This window comes from Balaenoptera borealis, assembly GCF_965194805.1.
Source record: "Balaenoptera borealis genome assembly, chromosome: X".
Taxonomy (NCBI): Eukaryota; Metazoa; Chordata; class Mammalia; order Artiodactyla; family Balaenopteridae; genus Balaenoptera; species Balaenoptera borealis.
In genome coordinates this window covers 2,126,726-2,140,427 of record NC_138881.1, presented here as the reverse complement: position 1 = coordinate 2,140,427, position 13,702 = coordinate 2,126,726, and the positions used below count along the sequence as shown (strand labels likewise).

The window sequence follows — 13,702 nt, the reverse complement described above, 5'->3', positions numbered from 1 at the left end:
ACACAGAGCTCAGTTCTCAAAGACCAGACGGTCCTCCCCTCCAGACGCTGTGCCCTCCCCAGAGCACGGCCCAAAGATACGGTCACGCCAAACAGAACACCAGGACCCAAGCTTCTGGCGCCGGTTTTCCTGGAGCTGGCATCTTAACCTTGACATTCCACTGGGATAAACACCCAAGTGTGCCCGTTCCAACGAGCTCCTGTCTACACGTTGTTGGGTTTCTTCCTGGATTAAGAGGGAATGAGAATTCCTGGCATTGCCACTGTGAGCTGAGTATTAAAAGACAGCAAACCTCAGAACTCAAGTCTGCAGCCCAAAAGATATCTGTCTAGCTATCCACCCATGCACCCATTTTTCTATCCATCTATCATTTTCTAATATCTGTCTATCCAACTGTTTATCATTCATCTATTACCTATCTATATCTATCACCTATCTCTATCTATCTATAGACTATCATCTGGGAGGTCTCTGGGAACCCAGATGGCTGAGGCATGGGGCAGGTGGGCTACAGTGGGACCAGGCAGCAGTGATGGGCAACTGTCCAAAGCTTCCAAATCTCCGGGAGGAGAGAGAAAGGGCTGGGTCTGCACAGAGGGTTTTACGGAGCTACCGGACTCTCCCTTTGCTAGGGGGAGGGATTATGGCTTCTATTAACAGGATGACAAGACAGCTCCGGCGAAGAGAAGACCCCCTTTCTCCAGCGACCCCAAGACTCAACCTCACGTTCTAGGTCAAAGACACATGACTCCGAAGGCCGGCCCCCAGGGGCCGGTGCATGATGGTGCAAAATCATGCCTGGATAAAATCTCCATCTCAGGTGCAAAGGCAGACCCGTGGATGTTAATATCACAAAGGCTGAAAACTTCATGGACAAGTCTGCAGATTCCAACACCACCTTACCTTTAAGAAACTCCTAGCTGCCAGGTTTGGGCGTGGCATCAAAAAAACACGCGGCAATTATCCAAGCCTCCCGCATTGACAGGCTGAGTTTCCACCAGGTAGGGCACTGGGCAGGGGATTTTGGCATGCGTGCAGGGTGGGAAAACAGAAGTAGAACGGATGGCTGTCCTCCAACCCCAGGTTGGGGAAAAAAAAAAAAAATGTCGCAAAATCGAGTTCATCCTGAAGACGGCGGTGGCTGACGGTTTTATAACGGGTCTGGGAGAAATGTTTATTTCTCTTTCTCTACTCCACCCACCTTACAACCAACCCCCGGCCCCTGCCCCGAAATAACATCCCGGCTTCGTCCTCTGCCCCTCCTCTTTCACTCAAAGGTGTTTTTTGTTCCCTGCAAAGTGCTGAATACCCAGATGGGCTCTTTCTGGCACATTCCGTGGCCGATGTGTCCGAACGTCCCTCCTGAATGCTACCATTATATTGACCCCAGCGGGTTGGCAGAAAATGCGTTTTTCACTCTGCAGAGCTCCAAACCGCCGCCTGGAACAGACACGACTTTTCTGCTTCTCTGCGGAGAATCTGACAGCACACCGCAGCACACGGCAGGAAATCTGCCTTTTCTGCCCCAAGAATTCTCCTCTCTAAGGCACAGAGGAGGAACAGAAGCATGGAAACCGCTCGCTGAATTACCAAATCGCTCCTCTGAATAAAAAGTAACCAGATTTTTTTTTTTTTTTTCTTAAAAATGCGCTCATGCATGTTCAGGCCCGGACTGGTGCAAGCACGGGATGTCTTCATGATAAGAACAGGACGGGCATCTTTCCCATGGGTGGAGGTTATGTTTCATCATCACATTTCTTGGGAACTTTTCTTTTTTTTTTGGCCATGTCGCAACATGTGGGATCTTAGTTCTCCCACCAGGTATGGAATCCGTGCCCCCTGCATCGGAAGTACGGAGTCCCAACCACTGGATCCCCAGGGAACTCCTTCATCATCACGTTTCTAAGCTTTGGAGGTCTACTGTCCAAATCGGATGTCCCCCCCAGACCCAAGAGAAGGCAGTCAGGACCGAACTGCAGCCCTGGGGGGCCAGGGCTCGCCGAAGTCCCAGCATCTGGCCACGGTCGGCCTGCTGCGGAATTAAGCCTGGATCTTTATCGGAATAACCAGTTACGCCTCCAACCTGACCTCGAGGCGGGGGGAGGCTGGGTGAGGGGAACCAAAGGCTCTGTCTTCCCAGAGCCGTAGGGGCATGAACTCCCACGGGTCTCCGCGTCCGTGAGACGCCCACGCGTTTCCACGCTGGCCAACAAACCAGCCCATTTAATCTCCAAGGGCTACTTTCTTACAGAAAGAAAATTACCAAATCTCAGCGCCCCTTGACCGTACTAAACCTCGCCCGCCTCCCAGCTGCTGAGACCCCCATCACCCCCTGCCCCAGGGACACCAAGCTCTCCAGCCCCGGGGAGCACTGGGGAGGCGCACCGTGGGAGCTGAGGGGTTGGGGGCGACCTTGCGCGCGCAAAGCGGGGGTGCCCCCAGCGCGGGCCAATCGGAGCCGCGCCAGCAGAGCAGGGAGGCTGAGCACGAGGGGTCTTCCCGACTCACCCGGCATGGTCTGAGGCCCAGCGCGCCGTGGGCACCGCGCGGCCAAGTGCGCCTGGGCGCGGGGGCGGCCTCGAGCAGGGCCTGGCGGAGGCGTCGTCTGCAGGCGACCCGCGCGGAGGTCCAGGCCTGCGGAGACAGCTCGGCATTCCAGACAGACCCCCCCCGCCCCGCCCCGGGGCTGGAGCACCGCCCTACAGCCCCTCCCCCGGGTCAGCCCCTCCCCCCGGCTCCCCACGTCCCCTCCGCGCTCCGGGGCGGCCCCTGCCCGCCCGGGTGTCCCCAGCGGCCTCGCCGCGCCCCGGGCAGCCTGTGTCCCAGGCTGGCCCGGCGCCCCTCGCCCCGCAGGATACTCTTCGCCACGCGACCACCACTGCGCCCCCCACCCGCGCCCTTCCCCAGCGCTCGGGCAGCCCGCGCGCCCCGCTCCGCCCCCAGGCCCCCCGAGCGCCCAGGCCGCCTCCGCGCCCCTCCCCAGGCCCAGCACCTCCTCTGCGCCCCCGAAGCTTCCGCCCGGCCTCCCCCGCCCCCCGGCCTCCCGCACCCCTGCGCCCCGCCCCGATCCTCCCCCGCGCTCGGGCAGCTTCAGCGCCAAGACCCCGCCGCGCCCAGGCCGCCTCCGCGCCGCCCGGCCCCTGCGCCCCGGCCCCTGCGGCGCTCCGGCAGCCTCTGCCCGGGCCGGCGCCCCTGCCCTGCGCCCACCACGCGTCCCCGGCGCCCCAGCGCCTCGGCCCGGCCGGCTGGGCTGCGCTCCGGAACCCCGGCCCCGCCCCCGCTCTGCCGCCCCGGGCGCCGGTCCACGCGGCCCCCGCAGCCCGCGCCAGGCCGGCGCCGCCTCGTGCCCCTGACGCCCCGGAAGGAGAGCCGGGAGGGGGCAGCGGCCGCCGGGCCCCCTCGCCCCGCCCCGGTCCCCCGACCCCTCCCCGCCCGATCCAGGAGGCTGCGGCGTCTCCGCTCGGACACCTCACCTTTCACCGGCCAGCCCCAAAGTAAAGTAAACGTTTGCAGTGGCCTCCCGGGCCGGGCCCAAGGCCGGCGCGCTGCCCGGGCAGAGGCCACGCTGGAAACGTGATCTTACTGAACGAACGCTCAGTGAGCGAAGGAAAGGGGCGTGCAAGTGTGCACGGTGCGTGCACGCAGGAGAGAGTAACCGAAAACAAGTGAGTGATGGGCACCTCGGCTGCTGAATACGTGCGTCAGGGAGTGAGGGAATTATGAATGAATGAATGACTGGAGTAGATAAACGAGGGAATACATTTATGAATGAATGCATGCGTGAGCGAGTGAATTAATGAATTGTGAATGCCTGCAGGAGTGGACGAATGGAATGAGTGAGTGCACGCAGGGGTGGGTGAGGAGGGAATTAATGCACGTGTGAGTGCATGCCCGCATGAGTGGACGAGTCGTCATCTGAACCCTGTGAGCCACGGCGGGCTGTAGAGAGGGAGAGAGGAGTGGGCCAGATGCTGTCCTCAGGGAGAATGCAGCCACTGGCTGGGGCCATAGGAGCGCGTAAGCACCAGGGGCCCGAGAAGCCAGGCGCTATCTCAGGAATTCTCCCACCTGCTGGACCTTGCCCATCCAGCACGTTGTCATGTCCTGCGGGATCAAGGGCCCGAGAAACCAGGCGGCATCTCAGGAATTCTCCCACCTGCTGGACCCTGCCCATCCAGCACGTTGTCATGTCCTGCGGGATCAAGGGCCCGAGAAACCAGGCGGCATCTCAGGAATTCTCCCACCTGCTGCACCTTGCCCATCCAGCACGTTGTTATGTCCTGCGGGATCAAGGGTCCAGGGAACACGGATCGACACAAGGAATGGACATTCCTGCTCTGCAGGAACTGAGCAATGGGGCTTCCTGCTCTGAAAATGTCACTTGGGGGGTGGGCAGGAGGCGTCCCAGCGGGGGTCACCTCTCCACTACACCAGCTACAGCCCCAGCAGGCCTCACCCCCCCGCCCCCGCCCCATGTCGCTTCTCCACCATCTGTGCAAACTTCAACATAGTTTTAACAAAGACAAAGGAGTTCTTCCCACGCGGATGTCCTGATCTCGGGGAACCCGCCCCCTCAGGGTTCCACACCTCCCACTTTGGGAACTGGTACAATTTAAGCTCAAGAAGCGACAGAAAAAGTCTTAAGAGAGGACATAGCCAATGCTAAACCTCCTTAGCGATCAGCGCACTAAGGTGTGGATGTCACCCATCGCCCAGCAGACTGGGGTATCTGTCTGGGCTTTTTGCTGGATTTCGTGCCCCATGGGGAACAGGGGGCTTTGCAGGCTTAAAAGCCATCAGGGCTCACTTGCCTTGGAGTGAGAAGGGGATTCCCCGTGACAAGTAGGGAGACGGATGAGGCAAGAGCCCAGAGTCTCAGGGCATCTGTCCACAGAGACAGCACCGTGGATGGGTAGCCATCGGCCTCGAGGGACAGATACCGCAGGTGTTTTCAGCAACCCGTCACAGATGGGCTCAGCGCTATCTCAGAAATCGCATCCAGGTGACAGAGCTGGGCCAGGCCGGCTGGAAAACGCTAGGGCAGGACCCCACCTCATCACGCTGTCTCCAAAATGCAGATCTCGTATGCGATGAAAGTGTGGTTGGTCTCCCTCAGCAGGAAAAGGGCACGGACCCCTCTGCCCGCCCCCTGGGCACTATGTGCACGTACTTATTATCGGGGTGCTGCAAGATGTCTGCAGGACTTACTGAGCCTCTAGACGTCTCCCTGAAATCCCTGCAGCTTCTGAGCCATTGGTGGAAGCATCAGGGCCTGAGTAACAACCAGGGGGAGACTCTTCCGCAGTCAGTGCTGGTTTTGGTTTGGTTTTGTTTTTTTCCTTAACCGTTTTTTAAAATTGAAGTATAGTTAATTTACAATGTTGTGTTACTTTCTAGTATACAGCAAAGTGATTCAGTTGTATGTATATTCTTTTCAAGATTCTTTTCCATTATAGAAAAGAATCTTTCTTTTTAGTAAAAGATTAGTAAAAAGAATCTGCTTCCATTTATTTTCCATCTTGTTAAAACAAGATACTGAATATAGTTCCTTGTGCTATACAGTAGGTCCTTGTTTATCTATTCTATATACAGTAGTGTGTACCGGTTAATCCCGTTACTCCTAATTTATCCCTCCCACATCCCTTTCCCCTTTGGTAACCATAAGTCTGTTTTCTACATCTGTGACTCTGTTTCTGTCTTGTACACGAGTTCATTTGTATCATTTTTGTAGATTCCACATGTAAGTGCTATCAAATGATATTTGTCTTTCTCTGTCTGACTTACTTAATATGACAGTGCTGGTTTCCTGTTCCCTGCCAGGCAACCTGAAAGAGGTCGAGGTGCTTCTGATGCAGCCGGACAGTCTCAGGAAGGGTCCGTTCTGAGCCCCGAGGTCTCCTCAGCCCCCAGCAGCCCCCTGGCTTCCAGAGGAAGGGAACGGTTTCCCAGCCTCTGTGCTTGTCTGGCTGTTGTCTCCAGTGTTTGCCAAGTGTCCCCACTCATCCGTGCCACAGGGTCATTCCCTTTGGCCCCATTCTGGCCTCCTTCTGCCCCAGGGGTGCCGTGCTCCTGTGTGACACTGGGGATGGGGAAAAGGACCCACCAGAGGGTTCCGACGACAAGAGGTCCCCTTTGAAACGTCCCAGACAGCGTCTGTGTCCTTCAGTCCACAGTGCGGGGTGGTGAGATTCCAAAATTTTCCCTTTGCCCTGGGTTAGAAGTTACCCGCCAGCAGCATTTCCACCTCAGGACTAGGGACGTTCAGAATTGGGTGACTCTCGGATGTGGGGGTGTCCGGTGCACTGGGGGGTGTGGGGCAGCGTCCCTGGTACCCAAACCCCACAAAGTGAAGCCAAATACGACTCCACACATCACCAACTGTGCCCCTGGGGAGAGGACCATTCAGGGTTTCAAACTACAATCGTAGAGAGATAATGATAGACAGATAAATCATAGATATACATAGATGATAGATCTAACAGGTAAATGATAATAGAATTATAATAGATAATAGATAGGTAGATGATAGATACGATAGATCCAAAGATAGAAAGATAGGGGGCTGAAGTCTTTGCTGTCATGGGCACATCCTGTGCCCTGTGGGGTCTGGAGCAGCTTCCCTGGTCTCCACCTGTCAGGTGCCAGGAGCTCCCCTTCCCCAGTTGTGACAGCTTGACAATTGTGTCTCTTTTATTTTTTTATTTATTTATTTATTTATTTATTTATTTATTTATTTATTTATGGCTGTGTTGGGTCTTCGTTTCTGTGCGAGGGCTTTCTCCAGTTGCGGCAAGCGGGGGCCCCTCTTCATCGCGGTGCGCGGGCCTCTCACTATCGCGGCCTCTCTTGTTGCGGAGCACAGGCTCCAGACGCGCAGGCTCAGTAGTTGTGGCTCACGGGCCCAGTTGCTCCGCGGCATGTGGGATCTTCCCGGACCAGGGCTCGAACCCGTGTCCCCTGCATTGGCAGGCGGATTCTCAACCACTGCACCACCAGGGAAGCCCTGTGTCTCTGTTTTGACACCAGCTGAGAGAAGGAGGGGATTTCTTTGGCCCAGAGGGGAAGAGAGGGTTAAAAAAAGCTACATTCCAGGTTGGGGGAGGGGGCGTGGATCCTGGCACGTCCTTGCCGGGTTGGGGAGAAAATGAGGACCTTCCACGCCAAGTTGAAACCCAGACACTGAGGAGGCAGATTCCTTCAACCCCATCCCTAAACGCACCATTTCATTAGGCTTTCCCGCGGGTAAAGAAGCCTAGGAATCCCGAATTCTACCCAAGCCACAGCAGGACAGGAAATAAGCCGGGCGGTGGATACATTTGGGAGAAGTAAGCATCGCCTCCCGCCCACCCACCCAAGCCGGTCCCCCCCCCCCCAGGCTGTGTTTCACTCCGAGCGCTCCCTCCCCCCCATCTTTTGCTTCCCTGGGTCAGCGCTGGGTCAGCCCTGCATCGGCAGCGGTATCAGCGTCCCCTGGGAAGTCCTGAGAAATGCACATTCTCAGGCCTCCCGAACATCAGGAAACTGAGTCTCTCCTACCCTGTGTTAACAAGCCCCCCCTTCCCGGCACCGTCCACCCTCAAGGTTGAGAACCGTGGTTCCGATTGCCGACATCTGGGCTTTGTGGGGAGGGACCGGTGGGAGCCTGAGGGGCTAGAGAGGGTGGGAAGGCCCGAGCAGGTTGCCTCGTCTGCCAGCACCCACTTCCGCAGACGTGCCCCCAGCCCCTGCGCCCATGCTCTCCCACCCGCTCCTTCCATCTCTGCCTCGGAGCCCGTAAAGCAGGGCAGAAGGCACTCAGCCACAGGCAGTCCTCCCAGACCCCTGGGCAAAGGTTAGGTCCATTTTCAAACCCAGAGCAGGCATCCTGCCGTGGCGCTGCCGGGTTCCCCGGGGGGAGGGGGAGGGTCTCCAGGAAGCCAGGACGGTGGGCACCTGGGGAGCGGGGGGCGCCGTCAGCGGAAGGCGGTCTCCTCTGGGGGTGCCGCAGGAAGGAGGTTTGCCCGCGGCGAAAGTGAGCCTGCCTGCTCCCCGGGAGCCGTTCAGAGAAACTGAGTCTTTCGTTGGTGCGGCAGTTGCAACATTGTTGGAAAGTTACAGGGCCCTGTGAGGGGCATAGTTCAAGCCCAGGAGCTAGAAGAATATGCCAACCAACTGGGTCGCTGGCCACGTTTTTGTGACAAAGATCCTATGAATTACCTTGAAAGATAAGTGAGAGAAGGAGAGAAAAGAAGTCTGCAGTATGTATACATCTGTATATGTGTGCGTCCCAGTTGCAGTGATAGATCCGTTTGTGTTTTTTTTTTTAATTTTTTGGGCACGCGGCATGTGGGATCTTAGTTCCCCAACCAAGGATGGAACCCACGCCCCCTGTATTGGAAGGGCACAGTCTTAACCACTGGACTGCCAGGGAAGTCCTTATATATCTGTATTTTATCTGTACACATTAACCTAGTAAGATATGAAGGACCACAATTGCAAGAAAACATGAAGCAAAGCATTTACGTCACATGCTACTGGTTACCACTCAACCGCCATTGATTTTTCTGTTATTTGTTTTTAACAGAACTGGGCTATTCCTCCAGGATTTATGCATTTCAACTTCAGCAAGGGGCTGTGTGGCCCATTGTGTGTGAGTGAGGAATGAGGCGGGGTCAGCTGCTGGCTTCTGGAAAGAGGTCTTCACTCTCAAAAGAGGAAATGGCCTTAATTGGGCCTCCAGATATTAGTGGGTGAGGCTGTGATGGCTGGAGCTACAGAGCCATTTTCTGCCATGAGTGAAACTGGTTAATGCCTGGTGACCCATGAGAGAACACCATTAAATCCTCAAATTATCCCCAATCCAGACACCCTAAACCTCAGTAAGTCCCCTTGCAAGATACTGTCTTTATAGTGTTAGCTATTTTGAGATGGACTTTCTGTTACTTCAGCATGAAAGCATCCTAATTTATACCACATGGCAGAAATCCTCAAGCAGTTTGGTCACTGGATTCGTGACACTCTGAAAGACTAGTGAGAAACCCAAAGAGCTTTTGCTTATGTAGGTTTTAAATATCCATATTTTCTGTATTAGAAATTAAAACTGAAAATGTTAGATACTTATCTATAAATATCTATGTTTTCTATATTCAAATTTAAAACTGAAATTTTTAGATATTTATTTATAAGTATCCATATTTTCTGTATTAGAAATTAAAACTGAAAATTTTTGATATTTATTCATTTAATAAGTTTAAAGATAACAATAATAATAAACCCATTCCATTTTGTATAAATAGCATATTGTGACAGAAAAATAAATTTATTTTCCCAAACAAAAACTGGGGGAGAGGGAAAGAGTAGTATTAATTTACACATTTGAACATCTCTTTCATGTCTCGCTTAATAGAAGATGACTGATTTCTCATATTTACTTCTGCATTTGTTCTGTTGCAATAATAGTTTAGGTTGAAATGGGTAAAGAAAATCTGGCCTCCCCCAGATGGGTAGTTAAAAAAGAGAGGAATATTTTAATAGGGTTTTCACACAATTGACATTCTTCTTTGATGCCACACCAAAACTTGATAATTGGTAGTTTCTTTAAGGTTCCATGATTTCAGCATGGAATCTGGATACCAATCAATGAATTTTGTACTCTATATAAAGTTAGAATCCACAGCTTTATCTTGAACTTCAGACGGATCTTTTTTCCACTTAGGATCTTGCAATATCATGCATGGGTCACCTGGAGGTGTTCCAAATGTTGGCACATTCTATTTCATAATATATATATTTTAAAACCTCACATTTGTTCTTATCTCTATTAATCTCATCACATAAAGGTCTTTAGCTAGAATAACAAGAGGAAACAACCCCTCTGTAATGTGAAGTTTGTGGCCTAAATAAGAAATCCTGCTATGGACTGAATGTGTGTGTCCCCCAAAATCTACATGCTGAAGCCCTGACCCCCAGTGGGATGTGTTAGGAGATGGGCCCCTGGGCAGGTTTGAATGAAGTCATGGGGGTAGGGCCCCCATGATGGCATTAGCGTCCTTAGAAGAAGAAAAAGAGGCACCAGAGCTCTCTCTCCACCATGTGAGGACACAGTAAGAAGGCAGCCGTCTATAAATCTGGAAGAGAGGTTCACCGGAAACTAATCTGCCCACCCGGAGATGTCAGACACCCAGCCTCCAGAACCGCGAAAAACAAAACGTCTGTTGTTGAATCCCCGCAGTCTGTGGTGTTCTATTACGGAAGCCTGAGCTGAGACAGATTCATTCATTCTTCCAAGTGTTGACTGAATAAATAGTTATTGAGCACCTACTGTATGCCAGTCACTGCTCTAGGAGTTACGGACACACCCATGCTTTTATAGATGTACCTTCTGGGGGCGGGGGCGAGGGGAAAAAGCCAGGCAATAAACAATAAAAAGTTATACTGCATAAGATGTGGGAAGTGGATACAAGATAGAGAACAAAAGTTTGGGCAGAGGAGGTGGGTGAGGGAACGCGCGGGGTAGGGGAAAGGGCTGGGACTGCAATGGTCCCATCTCCCTAACTATCTCCCCTTTGGTCTATGGCCAAAGGTGAGCGTGTCAGATTTTGCCCCCAGCCCTCCACCCCAGGGGCAAAATGTTCCATGTTTGTCAGGTCCAAGTGCTGTTTTTATTTTCAGTTGAGGGGAGTTTGGGACGTCGTCTGTGCTTCCACAGACCATTTATGCGTCCCCAGCTATTCATAGAGGAGCAGTTATGTTGGACGCATGCCAGTGTGAGAAGGGGTGGATGGCTGGGATGAGGAGGGAGATAGCTGCAAAGCAGGGATGTGCACTGCATTTATATTTGGAACTGCGGGGGACACGCCTCCGTTAGGAAGATGACACTGGGGCAGAGGCCAACCCACAGCACCGAGGCCCTTCAGCGTCAGGAACCAGAATAGTACATGGTGTGAAACCAGACAAGCTAATTCTAATCCCTTATGGGTCTGACCTGCAAATAAGGGTTCACAGGACGGGGCTGGCCCCTGGACACCTTGACCCTCTTTCTCTCTTTCCCAGGAAATGTCACGAGCCTTTCACCAACAGGCTCAGACAGAAGTTGTGTTAGAAGACATTGGATTTCTAAAGAAAGCAGAATAGGCAGCGAATAACCCCACCAAGACTAACATTTACATTAAAAACACCATAGCAGATGGTGACCTTTTCCATGGGACATCCAATGGGAATCTCTGATTCCCTAGTGTGCGAGGGCTATAGCAATTTGCAAGATATTGATGATTACCCGTTTTTTTCAACTGTGATTTAAAAAAATGCTAAACTAATTTTAAAGCCACTTCACAAATTTACAATGGCTCCACAAGTAATTGAGCACTCTGGGGGAGACTTCTTTTGTAAATCTCCTGAATTCTATAGTTACCACTTTGACCCTGGAGGGTGCATGGTGGTGACTATAATACACTACACCTGCCCAGTCAACCTTGGAACTAGTTATATCTTTACTAACAATTTACTGTCAATGACACCCATGTGTATGTGTACATGCGTAAAATATTTAATGTATCTTAAATGTTTGTTTTTTTTTCATGTCTTCCTACTAAAATAGAACATATGTATATGTCATTGACATTACTATTACTCAAACTGACACTTGGTGTTTCTAATCAGAACATCAGTTATTTTGTTCACTTTCTAGATTGCTACTCTTTGACTGATAGATTTAACATTGGCTTGATGGTGTAATAAATCATTCTCTGTTTGCCAAATTGAAAATGTTTATTTCTTTCAATTTATTTTTTAAAATGTTATATAATTAAGTTTTTTAAGGTTTGTGTGTCATTTCTTCTTTTTTTAATATTCTTTTTCATACTTGTTTCCATTATGGTTTATCACAGGATATTGAATATAGTTCCCTGTGCTCTGCAGTAGGACCTTGCTGTTTTTCCATCCTAAATATAACAGTTTGCATCTGCTAACCCCAAACTCCCAATCCATCCCTCCCTTCGCCCCCCTCCCCCTTGGCAACCACAAGTCTGTCCTCTGTGTCTGTGAGTCTCTTTCTGCTTCATAGTTAAGTTCATTTGTGTCATAGAAAATGTTTATTTGTAAAAATAAAATGGAACTCGGTTTAACTGAATTAATTAATATAAAATGACTATGGGCCTTCTCAGTGTCAGGAGACTCTAATTTTACAAGATTCTTGGGGATATATGAATTGGAGGACCGTCTCTGTTTTGGGAAATTTTCATTAGTAAATTTAGTGAAAACTAATATCTAATACTTCCTCTTTTGTTTACTGAATTTTGAAATTGTTGTGCAGGTTGTTTTAAAAGATTTTTAAGACTATAGACCCAAGAATAATATATTGGAAAAAAATGAAATTTCCGCAGCTCTAAGGCTTAACTACCCTTAAGTAAAACGTATTTCTATTTTTACAGAATATATATACATATCTTCTCCCTTTACAGAAAAGTCATTAGAATCACAAGACAACACATGGAATTCTGCATCTCATTAATTCTTTTCTCTTCAGGTCCAAGGTCTCGTTTGCATGGAGAAGTTATCACGTGGAATAAAATCCATGCAGCATACAGTATCCCTTCTGCACAGAACAAAGATCTTAACACTTTCAGGGGGCCGCCAGGGCAAAAATGGGAAACGTAATTCTCTCATGGGCCGGAAGACAGCAGCCTCTGATGGGCTCAAAAGGCAATTATCACCTAGACCCAAATCCTCACAAAGCTGCAGAATCTCTCACTTTGCCCATCTGCAGGGTAACTACGCACCCTGTGTTTTGAACCAAGAGACCAAGAGATGGGAAAGGGGCCACTTCTGCATGAGCTCGGCGTGTCGGGGTCACCTACACAAGAGGCAGAGAACAGATCTCCGGACAACAACCGGACCTGGATTCATGGATGGTCCCTCCACGGAATTCCTAACCAGAGGAGTTTGGAGGACGCCCAAGAAGCGGCAAAAACCATCCCCCGGGAATAAAACAGGCAAAGTGCTCAAAAAGTCATTTGAAGAGATTATAATACTTTGAAAGTACCGAGACAGGCTGGGACCCGGGACCCTTTGCTGCAGGGCTTGGGCCTGGACGAAGATCTCCTGGGGCAGCAACGTACAAAGAAAATGTACGGGACTAAAAATAACTGCGCGCATGCGCAGTTCGGGCAGTTGATGGCCAGTTAGATACAAAGAGACCAAAAAGCCCACCTGCCACTTCTCAAGAGCCCGGAGCAAAAGCAGGGGGTCGGGAGCGAAAGCAGGGTCCTGGGCCCACCTAAGCCTCCACTCCAGCCCGACCCCTGGACCCACCTGTACCCTCAGCCCATTTAAGGAACAAGCTTGCCCCCCCAGCCCCCCCAGGGAGCGAGCAAGCAAGGGAACTTGTTATTTGTTCTCACTCCCCCACCTGCTGCAGCAGGGCCCCCATAAAGCCTGGCCTCAATTTCTTGTTCGGCCTCTGATCAATTTCTACTGCTTAAGGAGGCCAAGAACCCGGACCCGTAACAGTACCACCTGCTTTGGGGGCCAAGGTGAAAGCTGCCAGGGTTGGAGATGTGATTTACGCCAAGGGTGTGTCCCAGAAATGTGAAGATTCAAGAAATACATTGTTAACATAGAAGGCGGCTCTCCAAAGAAAAGTTTGCCCCGTCAGAATGGTGGGTTTCAGGAAACACAGGGGCTTTCGTCCGCCTGGTTTCAGCGTCACCGTCATCGTAAGAAACAG

General features: G+C 51.4%; 1 protein-coding gene across 5 annotated transcripts in view; it reads right to left on the bottom strand.

The window, feature by feature from the left end:
- The window catches only part of GYG2 (glycogenin 2), a 31,663-nt gene extending 29,012 nt beyond the window's left edge, over nt 1-2,651 (bottom strand). For all 5 annotated transcript variants that reach the window (XM_082375770.1, XM_082375771.1, XM_082375772.1 and 2 more), the window contains exon 1: nt 2,509-2,651. In XM_082375770.1, the coding sequence (XP_082231896.1) occupies nt 2,509-2,515 (7 nt within the window). In that variant the 5' untranslated portion in view covers nt 2,516-2,651. The remainder of the gene's footprint in view (nt 1-2,508) is intronic.
- Nucleotides 2,652-13,702: the final 11,051 nt, after the last annotated feature.